This window comes from Rhagoletis pomonella, unplaced genomic scaffold, assembly GCF_013731165.1.
Source record: "Rhagoletis pomonella isolate Grant_MI unplaced genomic scaffold, Rhpom_1.0 Rhpom_scaffold_00003, whole genome shotgun sequence".
Taxonomy (NCBI): domain Eukaryota; kingdom Metazoa; phylum Arthropoda; class Insecta; order Diptera; family Tephritidae; genus Rhagoletis; species Rhagoletis pomonella.
In genome coordinates, this window is record NW_023458557.1 from 97,570,757 (window position 1) to 97,589,469 (window position 18,713).

Consider the following 18,713-nt stretch of genomic DNA (forward strand, 5'->3'; position numbering starts at 1 on the left):
ATTTGAAAAAAAAATAATTTGTTTTGCACAGAAATAAAAAGAGTGGGAAAATAACTTTCTACTGAGACCACAAAAGTCTAAATCAGAATAGTTTCGGCCCAGTTATTAAAGTTTTTCGTAAATCAATCTTTGAAAAATGTAAAAAAAACAGCATCAAAAATCTCATTATTACGATTAAGTTGAAAACATTTTTAAATATTTGTATGCAGATTTCTTAAGCTCAATCTGTTTTGTCATCTGAGGGGATTTTTTTCAAAAAGTTCTTGAAGAAACTATTTTTATTCATAAAAACTCCATTTTTAGAGGTATTTTCAAATCGGTCCAGCTCACGTTAATATTAATATTTTTCCGAGAAACTTTGGTGGAGGTCTTCAAATATAATACATTATGTAATCCCGCCAGAAAACCCGCAACTTTTTTTGGTGATGCAGTCTGATGTACAAACATACATAATCTATAAATATAGGCGCTAGAACGCGTTCTTCATACCCATTTATTTTTAACGATTTCTTGCGAATGAGTGATCAACCAGCAAATAGCGCGTTTCATTTTATTAGCAACATTTTGTCGTGTGCTTTTATTTGAGAATTTCGATCAACTGCAAAACAAAAACAAAAAAATAAAACTTAAACCTAAGCAGCGCGCAGCTGTTGAATCTTCCTGCTCTCAGTTAGCACTACTCCTCCACGATTTCCTCCTCTACAGGCGCCTTGGCAGGCTTTCGTCGTGATGGACCACGCGTGCGTTGTGCCTTCTTTACCTTGGGCTTAGGATTTTCCAACTCCTCCAATTCAGCGTCGGTCAAGCGACCCTGATACCAATCGGCGCTGTGGGATGAAAATGATATTAGTAACCATTTAATTAAAAATCCACTATAAAATATTGTGGAAAAAGCTGTATTTACTACTTAGCTTTTTCCTCACCTTCGCTCGGTCGACTTACCACTCGGGCACATTACGCGCCCAGTCGCAGTGTTTCTTATCATCGTCAAACACCTGGCCCAACTTGCAACCGTTGCGGCGCGGTACGTCGCCATTCACACAGACATAGAAGAATTGACATTCATCGGGATCGGCGTAACGAGGATGTGTAACCGCCACCGACTCATTCACTTTGGGGCACTTGAATTCAAATATGTCCTGCGACTTGCAACCCTTAATGCCCACTTCATCGGGCCAAGTGCAGATGCCTGTTTTGGGATTGAATACCAAACCCGCTGGGCAGGTAATCATATTGAATTGTCCATCGACGCAGTAGTAGAATTTATCGCAGACACCATCCTCCTCGTGACCGAAATAGCCGTTCTTGCGCGGGCAATGCTGGGAGGGCTGCGGTGTTTCTGTGTGTAATTGTCAATAGTGTTAAAGAGACTTTTTTAAAGGATGACGAATTTGTTTTAATTACACATGAATTTATACATATATAAACACAAATACTACATATCGCACACCAAGATGTAAACAGCGATCAACTAAGAAAAACAAATTGGGCAATTTTTCTTGCATAAATCAATTCATAGGACAATTAATGCATATATATTTTTTCCTTCATTATTATATGAGCAAATCCCACGAGTTGTTTTTTCTCGCCAGAAAAAAAACGCTGAAGCATTTTTCTTGCATTTATTTCAATCAATGGATTTAAACACTTTAAGACTTAAAACATTTATTTAGGTGAATAAGTACCGAAGTTACTAATTTTTTTATTATAACTCGAAATTATTTTTTTTTTTATAACTTTGGGAAGTTTTCAGATGGAATGTTCATATAAGAGGCAATGAAAGTTGGCACTAAATACAGCATACCTGTGAATTTTCAAAAGTGTGCCACCAAATTAAAAAAAAAAAAAATGGCAGCGCTATTTGGTAATTTTTGATATAACGACATTTTAATTTTAAAAGTTTAAGATACTTCCAAATGTTGACATTAAGCATTGAAAATTTTCTTTTGCGAGTAAACGTGTTAGCCGACTGTGTACGGTGCTACGGGGCGTTACAGACGTTACAGACTCAACTACAGGTATATGTACATATGAACACACCAGTTGTTATTTTAACTTGTTTTGTTTATCTTTATTAAGCTTCCATTTAAATACAAATTCGCAATGAAATCTTGTTCTTTATGCAAAACTGAAGTTATTGCACTGTTTAAGGTAAGTGTGCCACCATTTTCGACCAACAAACACGGTTTTGTCGAAAAATTAAACAACTCGTGAGATTTGCTCATATACACTAACTAAAAAAAACTACGATTATGCCTGTTTTTATATAAATTACGTTGAATCTGTACGAACCAGAAGCAGTGATATATATATGTATATACATATATCCGGATCTTAATTTTTAGTTAGCTCACTAGATCTAGGTGTGCGATATGTATATACTTAAGTAGAGGATACTTATGTGGGCATCTCAAAGTTCTGTTATTAAAACTTAAAGTTAAGAGATCTCTTATTTGCATTTTTTTTTCCACACTTAGGGCTATTCACTTTGGGTTCTCTGAAAGAGTGGAGCATCTCAACGAATTAAGCAAGATTTTGTTGGAGCGGTTGTCTGGATTCGCAAAAAACCCAATTCTAAGCAAACATAATTGGTTAAGGTAGTCACCTCAACTTGAATCTGAGCCTATGTATAAACGCTGAAGGCCATGTTGAATTTGAATTGAAATTAAAATTCTAAGCGCTTCAAAAGTGGCAAAATAGCCAATCAGTGCTACTCAGACACTCTTCTTTGAAGGCAAAACTTTCAAAAAGCAAGTGTAAAACTAAGAACTCAAAACCGTAAAGGCATTCAAAGCTGCGTTGTTGTTGCCACAAATATTTCTTTTTTTTTTTTGGTTTTTTGTTTAGACAATGTTCTAAATTTAAAACAAACAAAAGCATTCGGATAAAAGAAACAACACAATTAAGTGCCTTTAGAGAGTTTCTGAACTTTATGCTTCAATGATGCAACCAATTCCAGCAAAAAAAATAGCAGAGAACAGCAAAGCATAGTATATTTACAGGCGCACAAAGCTACATAACAGCGAAATGCAATTTAGGTACTCGACGGGCAGAACAAACTTATGTACATACATACATAAATTTGCACAATAATTTGCATATGCACAGTGACTCAAACAAACGACCACGTGTTGATTTTTATTAAATATTCGTAATTTGTTTGAGGTTTTATTTTTTCGTTATTTTTCCATAAAAATATTGTCTAAGCTTCAAGCAAAACCATATAAATCACAATTTAAAACTTTATAAAAAATTTAAAAAAATTCTAAAAATTTTCATAAAAATTTCAACTTTTTAATGTGCATCTTTAGAACAATTTTGGGTATGCAGTTTTATAGCCCATACAATTTTAGTAGTAGAAGTGCAAGTTTCAACGCGCTAAAAAATCCCGTTGATTTTTGAGATTTTTTTTTTGGAGACTGTTTTTGCGTTTGAAAGTGAAAATTTTGATGAAAATTTGTTGAGTTTTCTTAAACTTTTTATAAAGTTTGAAACTGTGATTAATATGGTTTTGCTTAAGGCTTGGCTAATATTTTTATAGGAAAAGACCAAAAAAATTTACCCGAAAAACATTACGAATATTAAAAAAAAAAATATTAGCACGTCATTATTTGTTTGAGTCACTGTAGGTATACACGTACGGTCGTGTGTGCTACAAGTGAATGACCAGCCAACTGCATCAGCCCAAAAAGGCGTAGAAACAACAATACGCTGCGGTCACATGTCAGCAACTTTTAGGCAATGGAGAGCAGCATGCTACTAACTGAACAACAATAACCGCTATGTTTAAGACAACAAACAAACAACAAAGTGCATAGAGAGTAGTTTAATAACACATAAACAAAAAAAAAAGCGCTGTTGCAGTTGCAATGCATATAAATTGGGCGCCCATTGTTGCAGCTTCATTGGCGGCAAATGACAATAATGCGCTAATAAAAAATGCTGCAGTGAAGAAGCAAAAAACAAGCGACTGGAATTACAATAAACTATGTGTGGCATGCAACTCAGTGCAGGAGCTTATGCTATGGCTATAAAATATGGCTGAATATGTATGCTAGTCGGGCCGCAGCTTAAATTTGGGCCTTAAACTATCGATTTTCATTAAATAACCTAAACTGTTAACAAATGTTTCAGAGTGTAAGAAGCTCCAAAGGCAGTCAACAAAGTCGAATATAGTTAAGTGCAGCATTCTTTTGAATAGATGTGGTGTTAAAGAGATGCGTACAATGCAACAATATGACTATTTCCTTTATAGGAACTACTAGCTTTTGCAATGCTTTCAAAAAAATTTTGGGTAAAATGGAAGATACCACGATGTAAAATTTCAACTAACTGAGCTAAATTTTACATTTAAAACAATAAGCAAATCTCTATCCTTTGTTACCCATACTAAAATGTTTACTTTAGCTTGTTAATTAAATTGATTCTTTATTTCTAAATGGCAACCCTTTTCATAAATAACTAAACCCAACTAAAGTCTTCTTAAATCATTTTCCATTGACCCCTATGTATATTAAACGGTTTCTAATAACTTAAAAATTTAATTGATTTTAATTTAATTTAAAATTTTGTTTTACCTTTTTGAGCAGCTGTCAACCCTATTCAATAATATTTTACAAATAAAGCTCACTTATATCTCTCTCGTTTGACACCCATATTTCAAATATTTCATTTAACTTGTTATTTAAATATATTTTTAATTTCAGAAAAGGTGGCAACCCTCATCAAAAGTATGTTCGGAATACAGTTTTCTTAAATCTCTCTCGTTTGGCACCCACATTCAAATACTTCAACTTGCTGGTTAAATTAAATTAACCCTTTTGAACAGGTGGTAACCCTTTTTAAAAAATATTTCTATATAAATAGTTTGAATATATATATATTTGCATATATTTACATAAAAAGTATTTATTGAATCAAAAAATGGTAGGTAGGCACTTTGGCCAATGGTAACACCGGCACACAAAAAAAGTGGTATGTGCATTTAACCAGAGCCACCTACCGACATGTATTTCGACCCGCTTTTGTCCGGATATAAGGTTCATTTGACTCGTCAATTACGAAAAACAGAAAAACATGCAAAAAATGCGCAATTAACTCGAAATTTAGGAGGTGAACGAGTAAAACGGACCTCAGATTCGGATTCAGTGAGTCGAGATACATGTCGGTAGGGCTGGGTCTGGTTAAAAGAACACACCTTTTTTTTTTTTTGTCTGTGTGCCAGTGTAATCATCAATGATCACCTCTGCCTGATTGTAAGTCATGCAAAGTCCGCAAACGCTTGAAGCGGCATCAAATTATTACTTAAGAAAGTTTTATTATATGGCAATTGAGAAGTGCATATGTATGTGAAGATTTCATATATTTCATAAAGGAGATTTTTGCACTTGCAGAAGTGCATAGCATGCACTTAGGCGCTTGATGTTAGTAGTCGCCGAAATGCTGGTAATGAACCCAAACGTTCAAATTTATAATGTGTACTTATTAAAAGGATTTAGCTAAAAGTATAGTGCAAGTTGCATTTAACCCATTTCTTTATAATCAATTTTATTTAGCTAAGATTAAAAAAGAGCCTACACTCTTAAAAGCTGATAATACTCGTATACAAACATTATAAGTATTTTTCAACAACTTTCGCCTGCGAAAGGTGGCACAGTGGTCGTTTTTGTACACATCATGGCCTGCCGCACAAAGTTTCAAACATAAAATTGTTTTTGTAGTTGCCATTTACATAGCTGTGTGCTGTCTGCTATATTGCTAAATACTTATGTATGTACGGATGTGCATACCTGCCTGTCAATGTGCGATACAAAATAAACTACAACTGACCACAATTTTCCATGGAAGATATCCGAGTAGCATACAAAGTGATATGAAGTGACTCCATGCAAATGCAGAAAAAATTATCAATTGATAAAAAATAACCAACTTGTAGTTAGCTTTTTTTGCGGGATTTCTATAAAATAAGCTACTTTTAGTTAGCTACAAAAAGCTGAAAACGTTTTCTTTAAACGAGTTTCTAGTTAAATATCTTCATACAAATTTTACTTTGAATACACTTTCTTCCTGCACTTCACAAGTACTTTTTCGAATTGAGGAAATAAAAGGAAAGTCAAAGTTTTATATTACTATCTGACGGAGTTCGAATATGCGACCACCTACAGCAGAATATGTAAACAAATATGAAATGCAATAAAATAAAGTAAATAAGTAAAAAAGTAGAAAAAAAAATTTTTTCCTATTGATATGTTATGTCCAAAAGTATCTAGTTAGTTACAAGTTAGTTGACATAACCACCCTTGATTATTTCGTGGCCATCGCCATAGAAGTATAGTTAGCGTTCCTTAAAGAAAATATGAACACAGATAATAGTGACCTTTAGTTCCTTCCTAATCAACTACAAATTATCTTATAGTTAGATATATTTCCTGCAGGGTATGTACATATGTACATGCATACTACATAAGCACCTATGTGCATCGTTACAACCATCTCAGGTGGAGTTGTACCTACACGTGTCTGGGTTAATAAAGTTTTGTGCAAACAAAGGGCCCACACATATCTGTTTGTGCAAATATTTATACTCAGGTACATTAACATATGCATATGTATGTGTGTATGATTGCGTGGTTGCACTGTGTGTATAGCAGTCGGCCACTTACAGCCTGTCATTGCTCATCTTGCTGTTGCTTGCAATTTTAATTGAGTACTTAGCAGCGGCTATCTATATATCTGTACAAGAGTATAGTTGGCACAGTGCTGCTTTTGTAGTTTTCAACTTTTCCTTTGCACTTTGCGGTTAGTTATTTGCCACTTCAACGTGCTCTTGCCAATATTCAGCTATGGCTTGAATTTAAAGCAATCGAGCATTTTAGTTAAATTAAATTTCATAAATTTTATACAAACTGGTTAATTTTTTTTTTTTTTTTATTATTATGCCAATTTATTGCAAGAGAAAACTGCAGAGTGATTTCTTGACAAATTTATTGTGGTTTAAAGGAAAGTTATGTGGATACTAATAATTACACAAATATATTGCACACGATCTTCAAAAGTGAAAAAAAGATTTATATATCAATATACGGGGCTGTAATCGAGGCGACTTAAATTCCTGGGGCCACGTTTCTTCACCAGGCTGGCAGAGATAGCAGAGATGGAATATTTAGACCTCCTCAATTTCTTGTGGGATGGCAATGCATTGATCGCTTTTGTTTTTCTTTAAGAGAAATGTGCATTAGGGTGGTACAAAAAAAAGTAAAGTCGGTATTTTAATGCTTTATTATTGGCGGTCCATTGAAGAGAAGCAAAGTTTTCCATACCTATATTCTATACCATTTTTTTCGAAAACTTGTTTTTTTCCATACAAAATACATGGAAAACTTTGAGTCGCTTGACGGCCTCTAAATATATTTTTATTTCAAAAAACAAAAACAGGGGTACAATTTTTTTTTTTAGTATAGAACAATCTTAGTAGGTGAGAGCATTAAAATTCCGACACTACTTTTTGACGTGCATTTTTTTTTTGACCACCCTAATGTGCATCATCTTGCATTTCATTCACATAGGGCACTCACAAGGCAATATTATTTATAGAACTATTCATATACGCCCTCCTAACCTAACCTAACCTAACATGACGTCATTGTAGATGAAATAGCGGCATTCAAACCGAGCCAAAAACGGTCTAAAATTTACGAAACGATGCAGAATTTCTACTTAGCTGCTCAGCTTTTTTGTTATCGCCTGAACAGCAAGAAATTAAATTTATATGTAACCCGAGCATTTAACACTTGAATTAGTATTACTAACGCGAATGAAATGCGAAACTGATAAGCAAACACTTGTACTCGCCCTCCTCCACTGGGCATATAAAAACAAAGCATCTGCTCTCCCATTGCAGTCAGTCAATTCATCAATCTGTAAGATGTTACACTTCAGGAAGCAATTTGTATTAGCGTTGCTGATTAGCGCGCTGCTATTAGTAAATGTGATTAGCGCTACAAATAGATCGAAGAGGAATGCAAACGATGCTGATTACTTGACTATCATTTTGGATGAAACAATGCGCAATTTGCTAAGGCAGTGCAACAAAAGTGCAATCGCGGAAGATTACAAAAGGTGTGTAGTGGAGAGCAGTCCCGTTTTCCGGTTGGCTTTTTTTTAATTTCAAAGTAAAAGTTGAATTTTTCCTACACAAATTTCAACAGCCATGCAGCGCAAACGCCCATTACATTGAAGCATTTAAGCGATCTGATGGAGAAAACGTAAGTCAAGTTCTATTAATAAGTCTTTTAAATATTTAATAAAAATAAAGCAATCTCCTCTCCACACACCTCCGCACAGCATGCGCGAGTTAAGTGACTCCTTTACGGCACGCCTCCTGCAACGCTTTCCCAAAAGTTGCGCAGATATACTGCCAGTTGGTGCGCGCGATCGCGACGGGGTCTACAGCTTACACATCTCTGGCTTTACGCCCATCAAAGTCTATTGTTTAGCCGATGTAGCCGGTGGCTGCCCTTGGACCGTTGTGCATAGGCGGCAAGACAAAGAAACGGACTTCAACCTAAATTGGGCTAACTACAAGACGGGCTTCGGTGATCCCTACAATAGTTTCTTTGTGGGCATGGAAACGCTTTACTGGCTGACCAGCGATGCACCACAGGAGTTGAAAATTGTGATGCGCTTGAATAGCGACAGCATGGAGGAGATAGCGCACTACGATCACTTTGCTATTGGCGATGAGGGGTCGCAGTACGAATTGAAAGCGTTGGGTCGATTTAGCGGCAATGCAGCAGATGAGCTAACCCATTTGATTGGCTATAAGTTTCGAACGAAGGATCGCACGGGTTATTGCATTGGCAAGGAGAAGGATGGCGGCTGGTGGAAGGAGGGTTGTGATAGGAGGTATGCAAATCGTTAGATGTTGACATTTTAAATTTGTTTTCCGTGTGCTTTCAGTAAACTAAATGGCATTTATGCACCTTCTAAGTGGGAGATACCACATCAGGTTGGCATTATATGGGATAACCGTACCACGCAGGGCTTAAATTACTCGCTAGAATATGTGCATATGGCAGTAAGGCCGAAGTTTTGTTATTCAATTAGCTGAAAATTGTGTGCGTTAAAATTATGTTTTAATAAAAATACCTTAAAAAGGCTATTCACTCACAATTAGAAAATAGGTGTCAACGAAAGCGAGCGAAAATGAGCAGCTTACATAGCATACAAGGAAAAGTTACTATATACTTAAATCTGGCGAAAATAACAGCGTGCATATGGGCATACATATGTAAGCTCTGTATATCCTTAAATACCAACTCTTCAACATTTATTTCGCTGTAATATCAATGACCAGCGCTATTAACATGAAGGGCTTTAAAAGATAATCTTCAATAAAGGTTAAGTGCCCACTACTATTTTTTAGTACATACGTACATACATACATATATGTAGCCAAAGACATGATTAAATAAATGTTAAAGTGATTTTAAAGCTTTGCAGAATTGCTTCGCCATTCAGCTCGTTATCACTGCATCCGAGTACCACATGGATATATGTGCTATGTATGTGCATTAGGGTGGTCCAAAAAAAAAGTTAAAAATTTTAAGCTCTCACCCCCAGCATTTTTCTAAATAGAAAAAGAATTTTGTTAAAAAAAAAATATATATTTACTTAAAACTGCCTCAACGCCCTTGAAGTTTTCCATATATGTAAGTTTTAATGAGGGAAAAAACAATTTTTTCCTATAAATGGTATAGAATTCTTTGAAAATCAATATTTTTTTTATCGGAAAAACGCTGTTTCTCCTCAGGGGACTTCCAATAATAATACCCAATTGTTTATTTTACCATTTTTTATAGTAACGATTTTTTATGGGTCCCCCTTGCATTTTTCGGTTTTTGAAAGTCCTTTAAAAAAAGCTAATATTAAAAATTTGTTAAATAAACAATTGGATATTGTTATTGGTAGTCGCCGAAAGGGAAACTGAGTTTTTCGATCGAAAAATATGTATTGATTCGAAAGAATTCTACATATATCATTTCTACGAAAAAGTGTTTCCTAGGTGGTGAGAGCTTAGCATTTTAACCCCCCAGGCATGAATTTTCGGACCACCCTAATGTGCACAGTACACACTGGTGATAAGCGCAATCTGCACTTTCAATCGAGCGACCCACCGACCAACAAATTCTAACTAGCCAAGCAGCCGACTAAGCGAATTCGTAAATAACTTTAGCGTTCAAACTTACGTTAAGCCAATCATAATTTTGGTTAGCAGCACTTAAGCACGATTTCGATGCATTCTGCTTTCACTTTCCCTTTGCTGTTATTATAGCTTTAATGGGTTTAAAACATACTATTTAAAAAAAAAAAAAACTACCTACATACATGCATACAAACCCTCCTCGCTTTTTATAGTTAGTAAAGGCCACTCGCAAATACATTGTGGGCTATCGACCGCCTGCGCAGTAAGCCATATCTGCTGTTGCGAATTGTAATTGAATTTAATTTGTTGCTGCAATGAGCGTAGAAATTTCCCACAGCGCAAGCTATTATCACTCAACTACAAGGTGCCGCAAAAAGTATTATCCGATTTTCCTTTGCCGTCATTTCAAAAATAATTATAACTTGTATGCTTAGCGGCCATCAGAGTTGATACGGATTTCGGGTATTTTTATGACATTTTGCATTAGGTTTGGCAAACGTAGATAGTCGAGTTCTCGGCATATGTTGTTCTTGATGATCCGGAGGGACTAAGGCTTTACGTAGACCAGCCCCTTTAAGTAACCCCATAGAAAGTAGTCTGGAGCCGTCAGATGAGACGATCTCGACGGCTAACCGAAAAGCTCTAGTCGAGAAATCAAACGGTCTGGAAAAGTGAGTTCGAACAATTTTTCCAGGTTCTGGTAGTGTACAACTCTGCATTTATAAGCAAAATAAACTATTTGCGTCACCTTGTGTTTATGCAACTAAAGCAACAAGTGGCAAAACAATATATGTAAATAGGGACATAAAAGTATAACCGCTGATTTCATCAAACAGAAATTACGCGTTTACCTCACGAGAGGACTAGTTGTATGCAATGAAATGAAAAGAGAAATACTGGAAAAATACGATACAAAGTCTGCATGGCATTAGGTAGATATCCGAGAGTAAAGTGGACTATTTCAGAGATGCCGCAATAGTGGACGATAGGTTAGGTTAGATTAAGGCGATAACCCCTAAATTGGACTCTTTTAGGCTTAGTTAGTGCCGTTTAAGAATAAATATCTGCAGTTTTCGGGTCTTTAAAGAACAAAGTTCCTTCTACTGTTTGAAAATTTACCGGGATTTGATAAAATGATTAGATAGGCGAAAGTAAAAAGACATACTTATATATGTAAGTGTTTCGAGTAAACCAACACCCTGCTACCCCCATCTTGAGCTCCGGTTCATCTGGATATAACTCTTTTGGCGGCATCTGATTCGCAATCTTATATTGTAAAAGGAGAACTAGAATGGCTTAGAGCCCATAGAGTGACAAAGAACACAATTCGAGTGAAGTGTCACCGAAGTCATTATGTAAAATGTTAAATTAGAACACTGAAAAATTTATTTGTTTTGGTTGTTCTTGTTGTTCCGCCACAGAGTATATCCATTTGCCTCGTTTTCATATACCGACTTGGAGGGCCTCAGGCCCAGCGATAGTGTATATTGGTAAGGCGACCAAAACGATATTTGTGTGTGGACCCGGCATGGACTCTAAAGCGCTCAAATGATTGGCATCGTGTAGACTTGGCAAATTACTAGCATCAGACTGGATGGGAAGTTGCTGCTGTTTAACTGGCAACATCATATCTACCTGTACGTACCGTACGTGCACTCAGTATTGCCAGGTACTCGGCATGAGAACACACTCCCACTAGGTCCGAAAAAATGTCATTCGCCCCCAAAACCGTTGTTTTTCGCATCTACTATCCATAAAGCATGAATTGGATTAAGTAAGCTTTTGATATGTAGTCGTATGTTTTAAAATATATTATGTTATAAAAAATACCGGAAATTGTTTGATTTTCACAATAAAAAATTATATTGTCGCCTTCGATTTAGATCTCTTAGATAAAACGAACTTTGCGTGTATGGCTTCAATCGACATAGAAATATGTTCATACATAGAAGATTGTTGCATAATAGATTCGTTTCAGGCAAATACGGTGGTTGATCGGAAATGGAACGAATTTTGAAAGAATTTCGGAAGCCTGAGAACTATTATACGCTAGATTTATGGCTCTGTTTGCGTGGGCATACTTAAGCGTGTGAAAATATTGTACGCATGGATGAGGAGACTCCTGTGTGAAAATATCGTTCGAAAGGGTGCCCATGAGCGCAATGCAAGGATCAAGTGCAGAAAAACTTGTCCGCACACATGATGTAAAACTGGCCCAAATTCGCGTAGGAGAGAGGAAATTGTCGAAGTTTTATTGTCACGGCACAAAATTGGCGAACGGTTGTAGAGTCGAACAAGAAGAAGAAGGTCAATAATTTAAGTTGTCCTTCGAAAGAATTTCATTACCAAAAATTCGGGCTTTGTTTAAAAAAAAAACTTCATATCTAACCCAAAATGTGTCTTAGCGTCAACAGACAACCAACCACGTCGAAATAACGTTGGCTCAAACATTCACTCAAAGGGTGGAGAGAGACGACGTTCAAATATTAGAATTTACAAAGCATGGCTAGCACTTAATGAAACGCGTGGTGTTTAGAATTTTAGATGCAATATTTTATGACAACTTTATTTCACGTAAATATCTACATATTTTTGTTTACGTCCTGCACCTATAAAAAAAAAAAAAAATCCACGCAGCCATTGGCAACCAAATACTTAAACTCAACCACAAATCCACTAAGCAATACCGTTAAGAAGTGTGTCAAAATATTCTGGTGTTCCCCATTTATACTATGCGTGGCATACTAAAATTTACGCGTTTTACGCTACTTGAATTTTAATGAAAACACATAGGGAAGAAAGCATACAGAAAAACATGAATTATAAAAAAAAAACATATCGAGCGACTCTGAAATGGGTTTCTATGTATAGAAAAGCTGTGTGTGTTTCACTTATCTCTACGAGAGATACAAATTCGGGCTTTTGTGTCATTTAAAATCACTGAAATTGCTGCAGCTGTCAAATGGATGACAAATGTATTTATTTTATTTACATTTTGTTATTGTTCTATGGCTCATCGATATGCTTGGCCTGCATTGATTTTGCAGGATCTCAATAAATCGCGTTTTTTTTTTAACACTCCTTGACAGACCTCTAACTGATTTTATTTTGAAATTCAGCTCGGGAAAAACAAAAACGGAAGATTACTTCCTAAAGTCTGAGTCGAATTTAAAATTAGCTACTAGTTATATCCAAATATTAGTTGCTATGTTTATTAAATGAGAGTGCAATGAAGAAAATCGCTACTGAAGAACTTTAGTTTTACAACTACTCTGTAAACAAACAAAAATATAAGATAGGGCCTTTCTGTGTGTAGGTTCAGCGTGACAAGAGTTGTTGGGCTAATTTCACGAGTTGTTTTTTTAGTGTCACTCTCTTCTCTCGTCAAAGAAAAAAACAAACGCTAAAGCATTCTTATTGCACTTATTGCAATCAGTGGAGTTCCAGAAAAAAAGTACAATAAAAAATAAATCAAGTATTTCAAAAGTTTTAGCCTTAAAATATTTATTTAGGCGAAAAAGTGCCGAAATTACTATTTTTTCATTGTCGCTTGAAAAAATTTTAAGGATTTTTTTTTTTTAAACCTTTTGGAAGTTTTCAAATGGAATGTTCATATTAGAGGCAATGAAATTCGGCATCAAATACAGCATATCTGTGCAGTTTCAAAAGTGTGCCACCCAATTTAAAAAATAGCAGCATGTAGAATATCTGTCGCAGCTATTTTGTAATTTTGAAATTTAACGTTTTTTTATTTTATTTTAAAAGTTTAAGGTAATGTTCTTCTTGCCAAAACGAAACAATCTAGAGTAATAAAACTAGTGTGCAACCAAATGAAAAAAATTACATTGATTATATGACGATGAATTGCGAAACAAAAATTCCAATTTTACAATTTTTATTGGAACTCAAACTCAAACTTCCTATAGTAATTTTCGATGCTCTTTTCGAAACCGGAGTCCGTTATCCCCTAAAGCAAGGGTTCCCAAACTTTTTTCACCCCGGCAGCCTTGTCGTGCTAAAAAAAATTTCGCGGCACCCCTACTCTTCAAATGCAAACTTTATGCTCAATTAGCTTTATGGTGAGGACTGAAATCGTTTTGATGATTTTATTATTTCCTTTAAGTTTTTTGGGGGCTTTGACAATTTTACCCTGAAATCATTTGACGCTAAAAGCTTGCTGGTGTATTTGTTTTTAACCGACTTCCGCATAACTTTGGACCACGTTAACCGATTACTATAACACTTTTTTTAAAGGAAAGGAAAGGTTACCTCACAAGTGGTCAAATTCTAATTTGGTTTGGTTGGGTTAAAGGTATTCTGGACTAACTGCCTTATGAATCTCTCCTCAAAACCAAGCTAATTGGACAATGTTTTCAAGTACTACTTAAACACATATACTCATCATTTGAACATACAAAAACATTGCGCGGAAAAGTCTGTCTTACGAAAGCTAAGTCATGTTTTCACATTTTATTTACTGACTTTAAAATTTTTTTAACGGTTGGCATCATTTTACATTAAAATAGTGCAATATTTTAGCTGCTATTAATTTCGCACAGAAAAAGTAATCATTTGACCTAATGTGCAGTAGTCAAAAGATTATAGTCAAGTTTAAACGTATTATTTTTGTTGTTACTGAACTTTTGTTATTTTTTTTTTTATAAAAATATAGTTCATTCTCCAATAAATAACAGCAAAATAATATTTTAAAACTTGTGTAAATTTGGTGCAGCTATAATTTGTTCGACTACTGTACATAAGTAGCACAATGCCACTGAGTGCATTTTAAAATTTTCAGGCAATAACATCATGCGATTATCGATTATATGTTTTGCTGTTTGTGTGAAATATTTTATTTTCAAGAGTATATTTTTTTTTATCAAAATATGTTGAAATAAAAGTGAAATTAAAAAAAAAAATTTGCCAGAAATGCTTTAACTCCAAAAGAAATGCTTTGACACTACGAACTGTTTTGAAGTGCAGTTTGAGTTGGATAACTTGTGGTATCATAAAGGGCCCAATATAGACCTAACCTTATTTAGAAACGTTTCAGCGGCGTTTGAAATGTGTTAATAGATTTCATTTTTTTAAGGACATTGCATTGGATTTTAAACAATTCCCTTTTCCTTTTTTTTTTTTTTTGAGATCAAAAAAATAGTATCAACAAGCGACCTTATAAATTGGTGACAAACAGTACTGCCTTTTGGTATAACACCATCAACAACAACAAAGAGCAAAACCTGCGGACATTTGACCGGCCAAATGGCAAAGTTCACTGGACATTAGATCTGCGTAGGCAGTAAAAGGTGCAGTTATATATAGAAACAACTACACACGAGCAAGTTGTTGAAGGGAGTCTGAAGCTAAGCAAACGCTCGACTATAAATATTTGCAGGTGAACGAGTACTAAAAATAAGACCCACACAATACAGCATGAAAATTGCTTGCTCACACCACGCAATAAATTTCCAAACGACTGCGCTAATAATAATATTTTCACCTAAGCTAGAAAACCTTTTTCATGATATTGACACTCGAACATCATATTTCATTTCACACTTTGATTGCATTAACGAATTCGCTCACGTATAAAGTTGCTTTAGTACAAAAATAACACAATTGAGAATGTGTGCGTTGATAGAGCTTTAGAGTATGTAGGATTTCAACTTTCGCGAATTGTTATGTTCATTTCCTGCGTCACTGACTATCAGAAGAACATTTTTAGATCAGCTTAAATAGAATTCGAATTTAAAAACAGGAAATCTACCGACAGCAGCTAAAATAACTCGAACTCCCGCCCATATTCCTTGTAAGCTTTTATAAATAAGATTATGTAAGTAAATGTAGGATGTGTAAAAGTATATGTATAAACAAACATGCGTATTATATATGTACATACATATATGTATGTATGTATACATATTGATAAGCCTATTAAGTTAATCTACTCACGTAATTTCGAACGCTTGCTGCAGTCAATGTTGTATGGCAGATCACATTTTTCCTCCAGAGGGCTGTAGTCATTGAAGACCATACCATCGGCACAAAGGCGTTCAGTAGATTTGCCTTCGCTGCAATTAATTTATATATATATTCACATGTTTATACATACAGTGTAGCAACAAAATCACATGAAACGAATAAATGAATTACTGGCGTGAAAAAATTTCTTCTTGTTTTATAATACAGAAGTGTATGCAAAGTGTTTGTTGTTGTCAAGTTAATATTATATCTGGTAGGAAAAATTTATCATAAATATCGGTAAAAACTCGCTGTGGGTGTAGAAAGTATTTGGTGTTAAGTGTTGCCACTTAAATGTGTTTATTTTCGGCAGTGTGAGGGCGTATATGATTACGGTTGGTGATGTGAAATGAGCTGCATCTAATATTTATGTACTAAAGTCCCATGGATTTTGGAGACAATATAAAAATACTGTCAAATTAAATCGACATAAAGATGTTTGCATGTAATTTGTATTTTATATTGAATGTAGGGATACCAGCAGCTGGATTCCAACATTCGTTATCGCTAATTTTCGTCGCCAAAAATCTGCAAAAGAATAGCAGGCCCGCCGAACAACATACAACATCTAGCTATATCCCGTTAAGAGTCGAAGAAAAAATTCCTTATTTTGAAACCGAAATTTTACCACACTAAATGTCAACAACTTCGAAATATTGGCTACATGGAGATGGAAAATGTCATTGAAATTTACGCGAAAAAAAAACCGGAACAAGTTATCGGAAAATATTGAAAGCAATTTGATAATATATATGTATTTATTAACTCACAAACATGCGTGGTATTTGTCGCATTGCTGCAAATCTGGGAAGAAACCATTCGGTTCAGGGCATTCGTCTGTCGGAACGTAGCCCTCTTCTGTTGGTGGCGGATCTGTGGGTCGCTTAGGCAGATGTCGCTGTGACGTTGGATGTCCGGCGCCGGAGCGGAAATTACTGCGTTGCGCTAAAGCGGTGCCTAAAGGAAAAAAAAAATTATAAGTATTTATTAATAAAATAAATAAAAACGATTACAATTTATTTTTTGTTTGTTTTATTTTGTTTTTATTTCTTAAATAATTTTGTTAGTTTAAATTTGTTAATTTCTTAGCTTGATTTTTTATTTTATTTTATTTCAGGGCAATTCTGGCAACTAATATATATGGCAAAAAATATATTAAATTAAAAAAGAAAAAATTAAATGATATTAAAAAAAAAATATTTTTTCTTGTTAAAACATAAAAATCTAAAAATTAAAGAAAATATAAAAAAAGAAAAAACGAAAATTAAGTTTCCAAAAATTTACTGAAATTAAAACAAAACGTTTCTTCTTAAACAACAATAAAATGTGGAAACTAAAAGAAAATTAAATTTATAAAAGATGAAAAAATTTAATAGGTTTCTAAAAATTAAGTGAAAACCAAAGAAAAAAATGTGTGTTTTTTTTTTAACAATAAAACCTAAAAACTACAAAGGAAACAAATTAGAAAAAGGAAAACTATGTAAAACAACTTTCTAAAAATTAAAAGATATTAAAAAATATGTATTTTACCTTTTAAATTTAAATTTGACAAATTAAGTTTAAATTTAATTTGTAAAGCAATAAAAACTAAAAAGCAAAAGAAATTAAAAACCCAAATTAAATTAACTAAACTAAAAACGAAAAAATTACATTACATTTATTTTTAAATTAATAAAATCTAGAATTTAAAAGAAAATTCAAGTAAAAATAGAAAAGAATTAAATAAACAAAATTAAATAAAATAAGTTCCTAAAAATTTAATGTAACTAAAAACATACATATTTTCCCATTTAAAACAATAAGATCTGAAATTTAATTAAAAAATTAAATATTGGCGCTGTGGCCGATTTTGGTCGAGGCCAAAACAGCACGCCAGTCGTTTCTCTTCTGTGTCAACTGCAGCCAAATAAAACAAGTACATACACATGTATATTAGTTTAAAATAAGAAAAATACATTAAATAAGTTTCTAAAAATTACATGAACTTAAAATATATTTTTTTTGTCAACAAATTTTAATGTAAAAACTAAAAAAAATAAAATTAATAAGGTAATCCAAGAAAGAGATAATAGAATAAATAGAATAAATTAGGTTTTTGTTAATTAAACGCAATTAAAAACTACTTTTTTTCTTAAAACAATAAAATCTACAAGCTTTTTTTGTAAGATTTTCGTACTACAATAAACCGAACCTTTGAAACTAACTTTGCCTAAAAATTGCCCTATTAATTTACTTTTATTCTATTAACCACAATTTATTTTTTATTGATTAATTTTTGCTCAAATTGTGTAAAACATTTTGTATTCAATTTTTTTATTGTTTATTTTATTTGAAATTTGGTTTTATTTTGGGTATTCAATCGCCTTCAGTTTTTTATTTCGTAATTTTTTTTTCATATTGCGTGGCTTTTTTCACTACCGGTATTCCGAGGTTTTGAAATCTTTTGTGACCGGTCTTGCGCGTTTCTTTTATAAGAGCTTCATGTTTA

General features: G+C 34.0%; 2 protein-coding genes across 2 annotated transcripts in view; one reads left to right on the plus strand and one right to left on the minus strand.

Annotated features, from left to right (window-relative positions):
• Nucleotides 1–536: 536 nt before the first annotated feature.
• LOC118735913 (protein obstructor-E) overlaps nucleotides 537–18,713 on the minus strand; it is a 36,940-nt gene continuing 18,763 nt past the window's right edge. The window contains exons 3-6 of the mRNA XM_036465941.1: nucleotides 16,996–17,182; nucleotides 16,157–16,275; nucleotides 943–1,339; nucleotides 537–827 (exon numbers count right to left, since the gene is read on the minus strand). Of these exons, the coding sequence (XP_036321834.1) occupies nucleotides 677–827; nucleotides 943–1,339; nucleotides 16,157–16,275; nucleotides 16,996–17,182 (854 nt within the window). The 3' untranslated portion in view covers nucleotides 537–676. The remainder of the gene's footprint in view (nucleotides 828–942; nucleotides 1,340–16,156; nucleotides 16,276–16,995; nucleotides 17,183–18,713) is intronic.
• Nucleotides 7,868–9,490, plus strand: LOC118735912 (angiopoietin-4-like). Its single transcript, XM_036465940.1, has 4 exons — nucleotides 7,868–8,118; nucleotides 8,208–8,264; nucleotides 8,344–8,904; nucleotides 8,959–9,490. The coding sequence occupies exons 1-4, from the start codon at nucleotides 7,925–7,927 to the stop codon at nucleotides 9,107–9,109; spliced, it is 963 nt and encodes a 320-aa protein (XP_036321833.1). The 5' UTR covers nucleotides 7,868–7,924; the 3' UTR covers nucleotides 9,110–9,490.

Excerpts from the sequence above, each read along its gene's own strand:
- LOC118735912 (XM_036465940.1), top strand. The coding sequence starts at position 7,925 with ATGTTACACTTCAGGAAGCAATTTGTATTAGCGTTGCTGATTAGCGCG. Across the intron at positions 8,265-8,343 it reads AGCGATCTGATGGAGAAAAC|CATGCGCGAGTTAAGTGACT; the intron begins GTAAGTCAAGTT and ends ACCTCCGCACAG. Across the intron at positions 8,905-8,958 it reads AAGGAGGGTTGTGATAGGAG|TAAACTAAATGGCATTTATG; the intron begins GTATGCAAATCG and ends GTGTGCTTTCAG.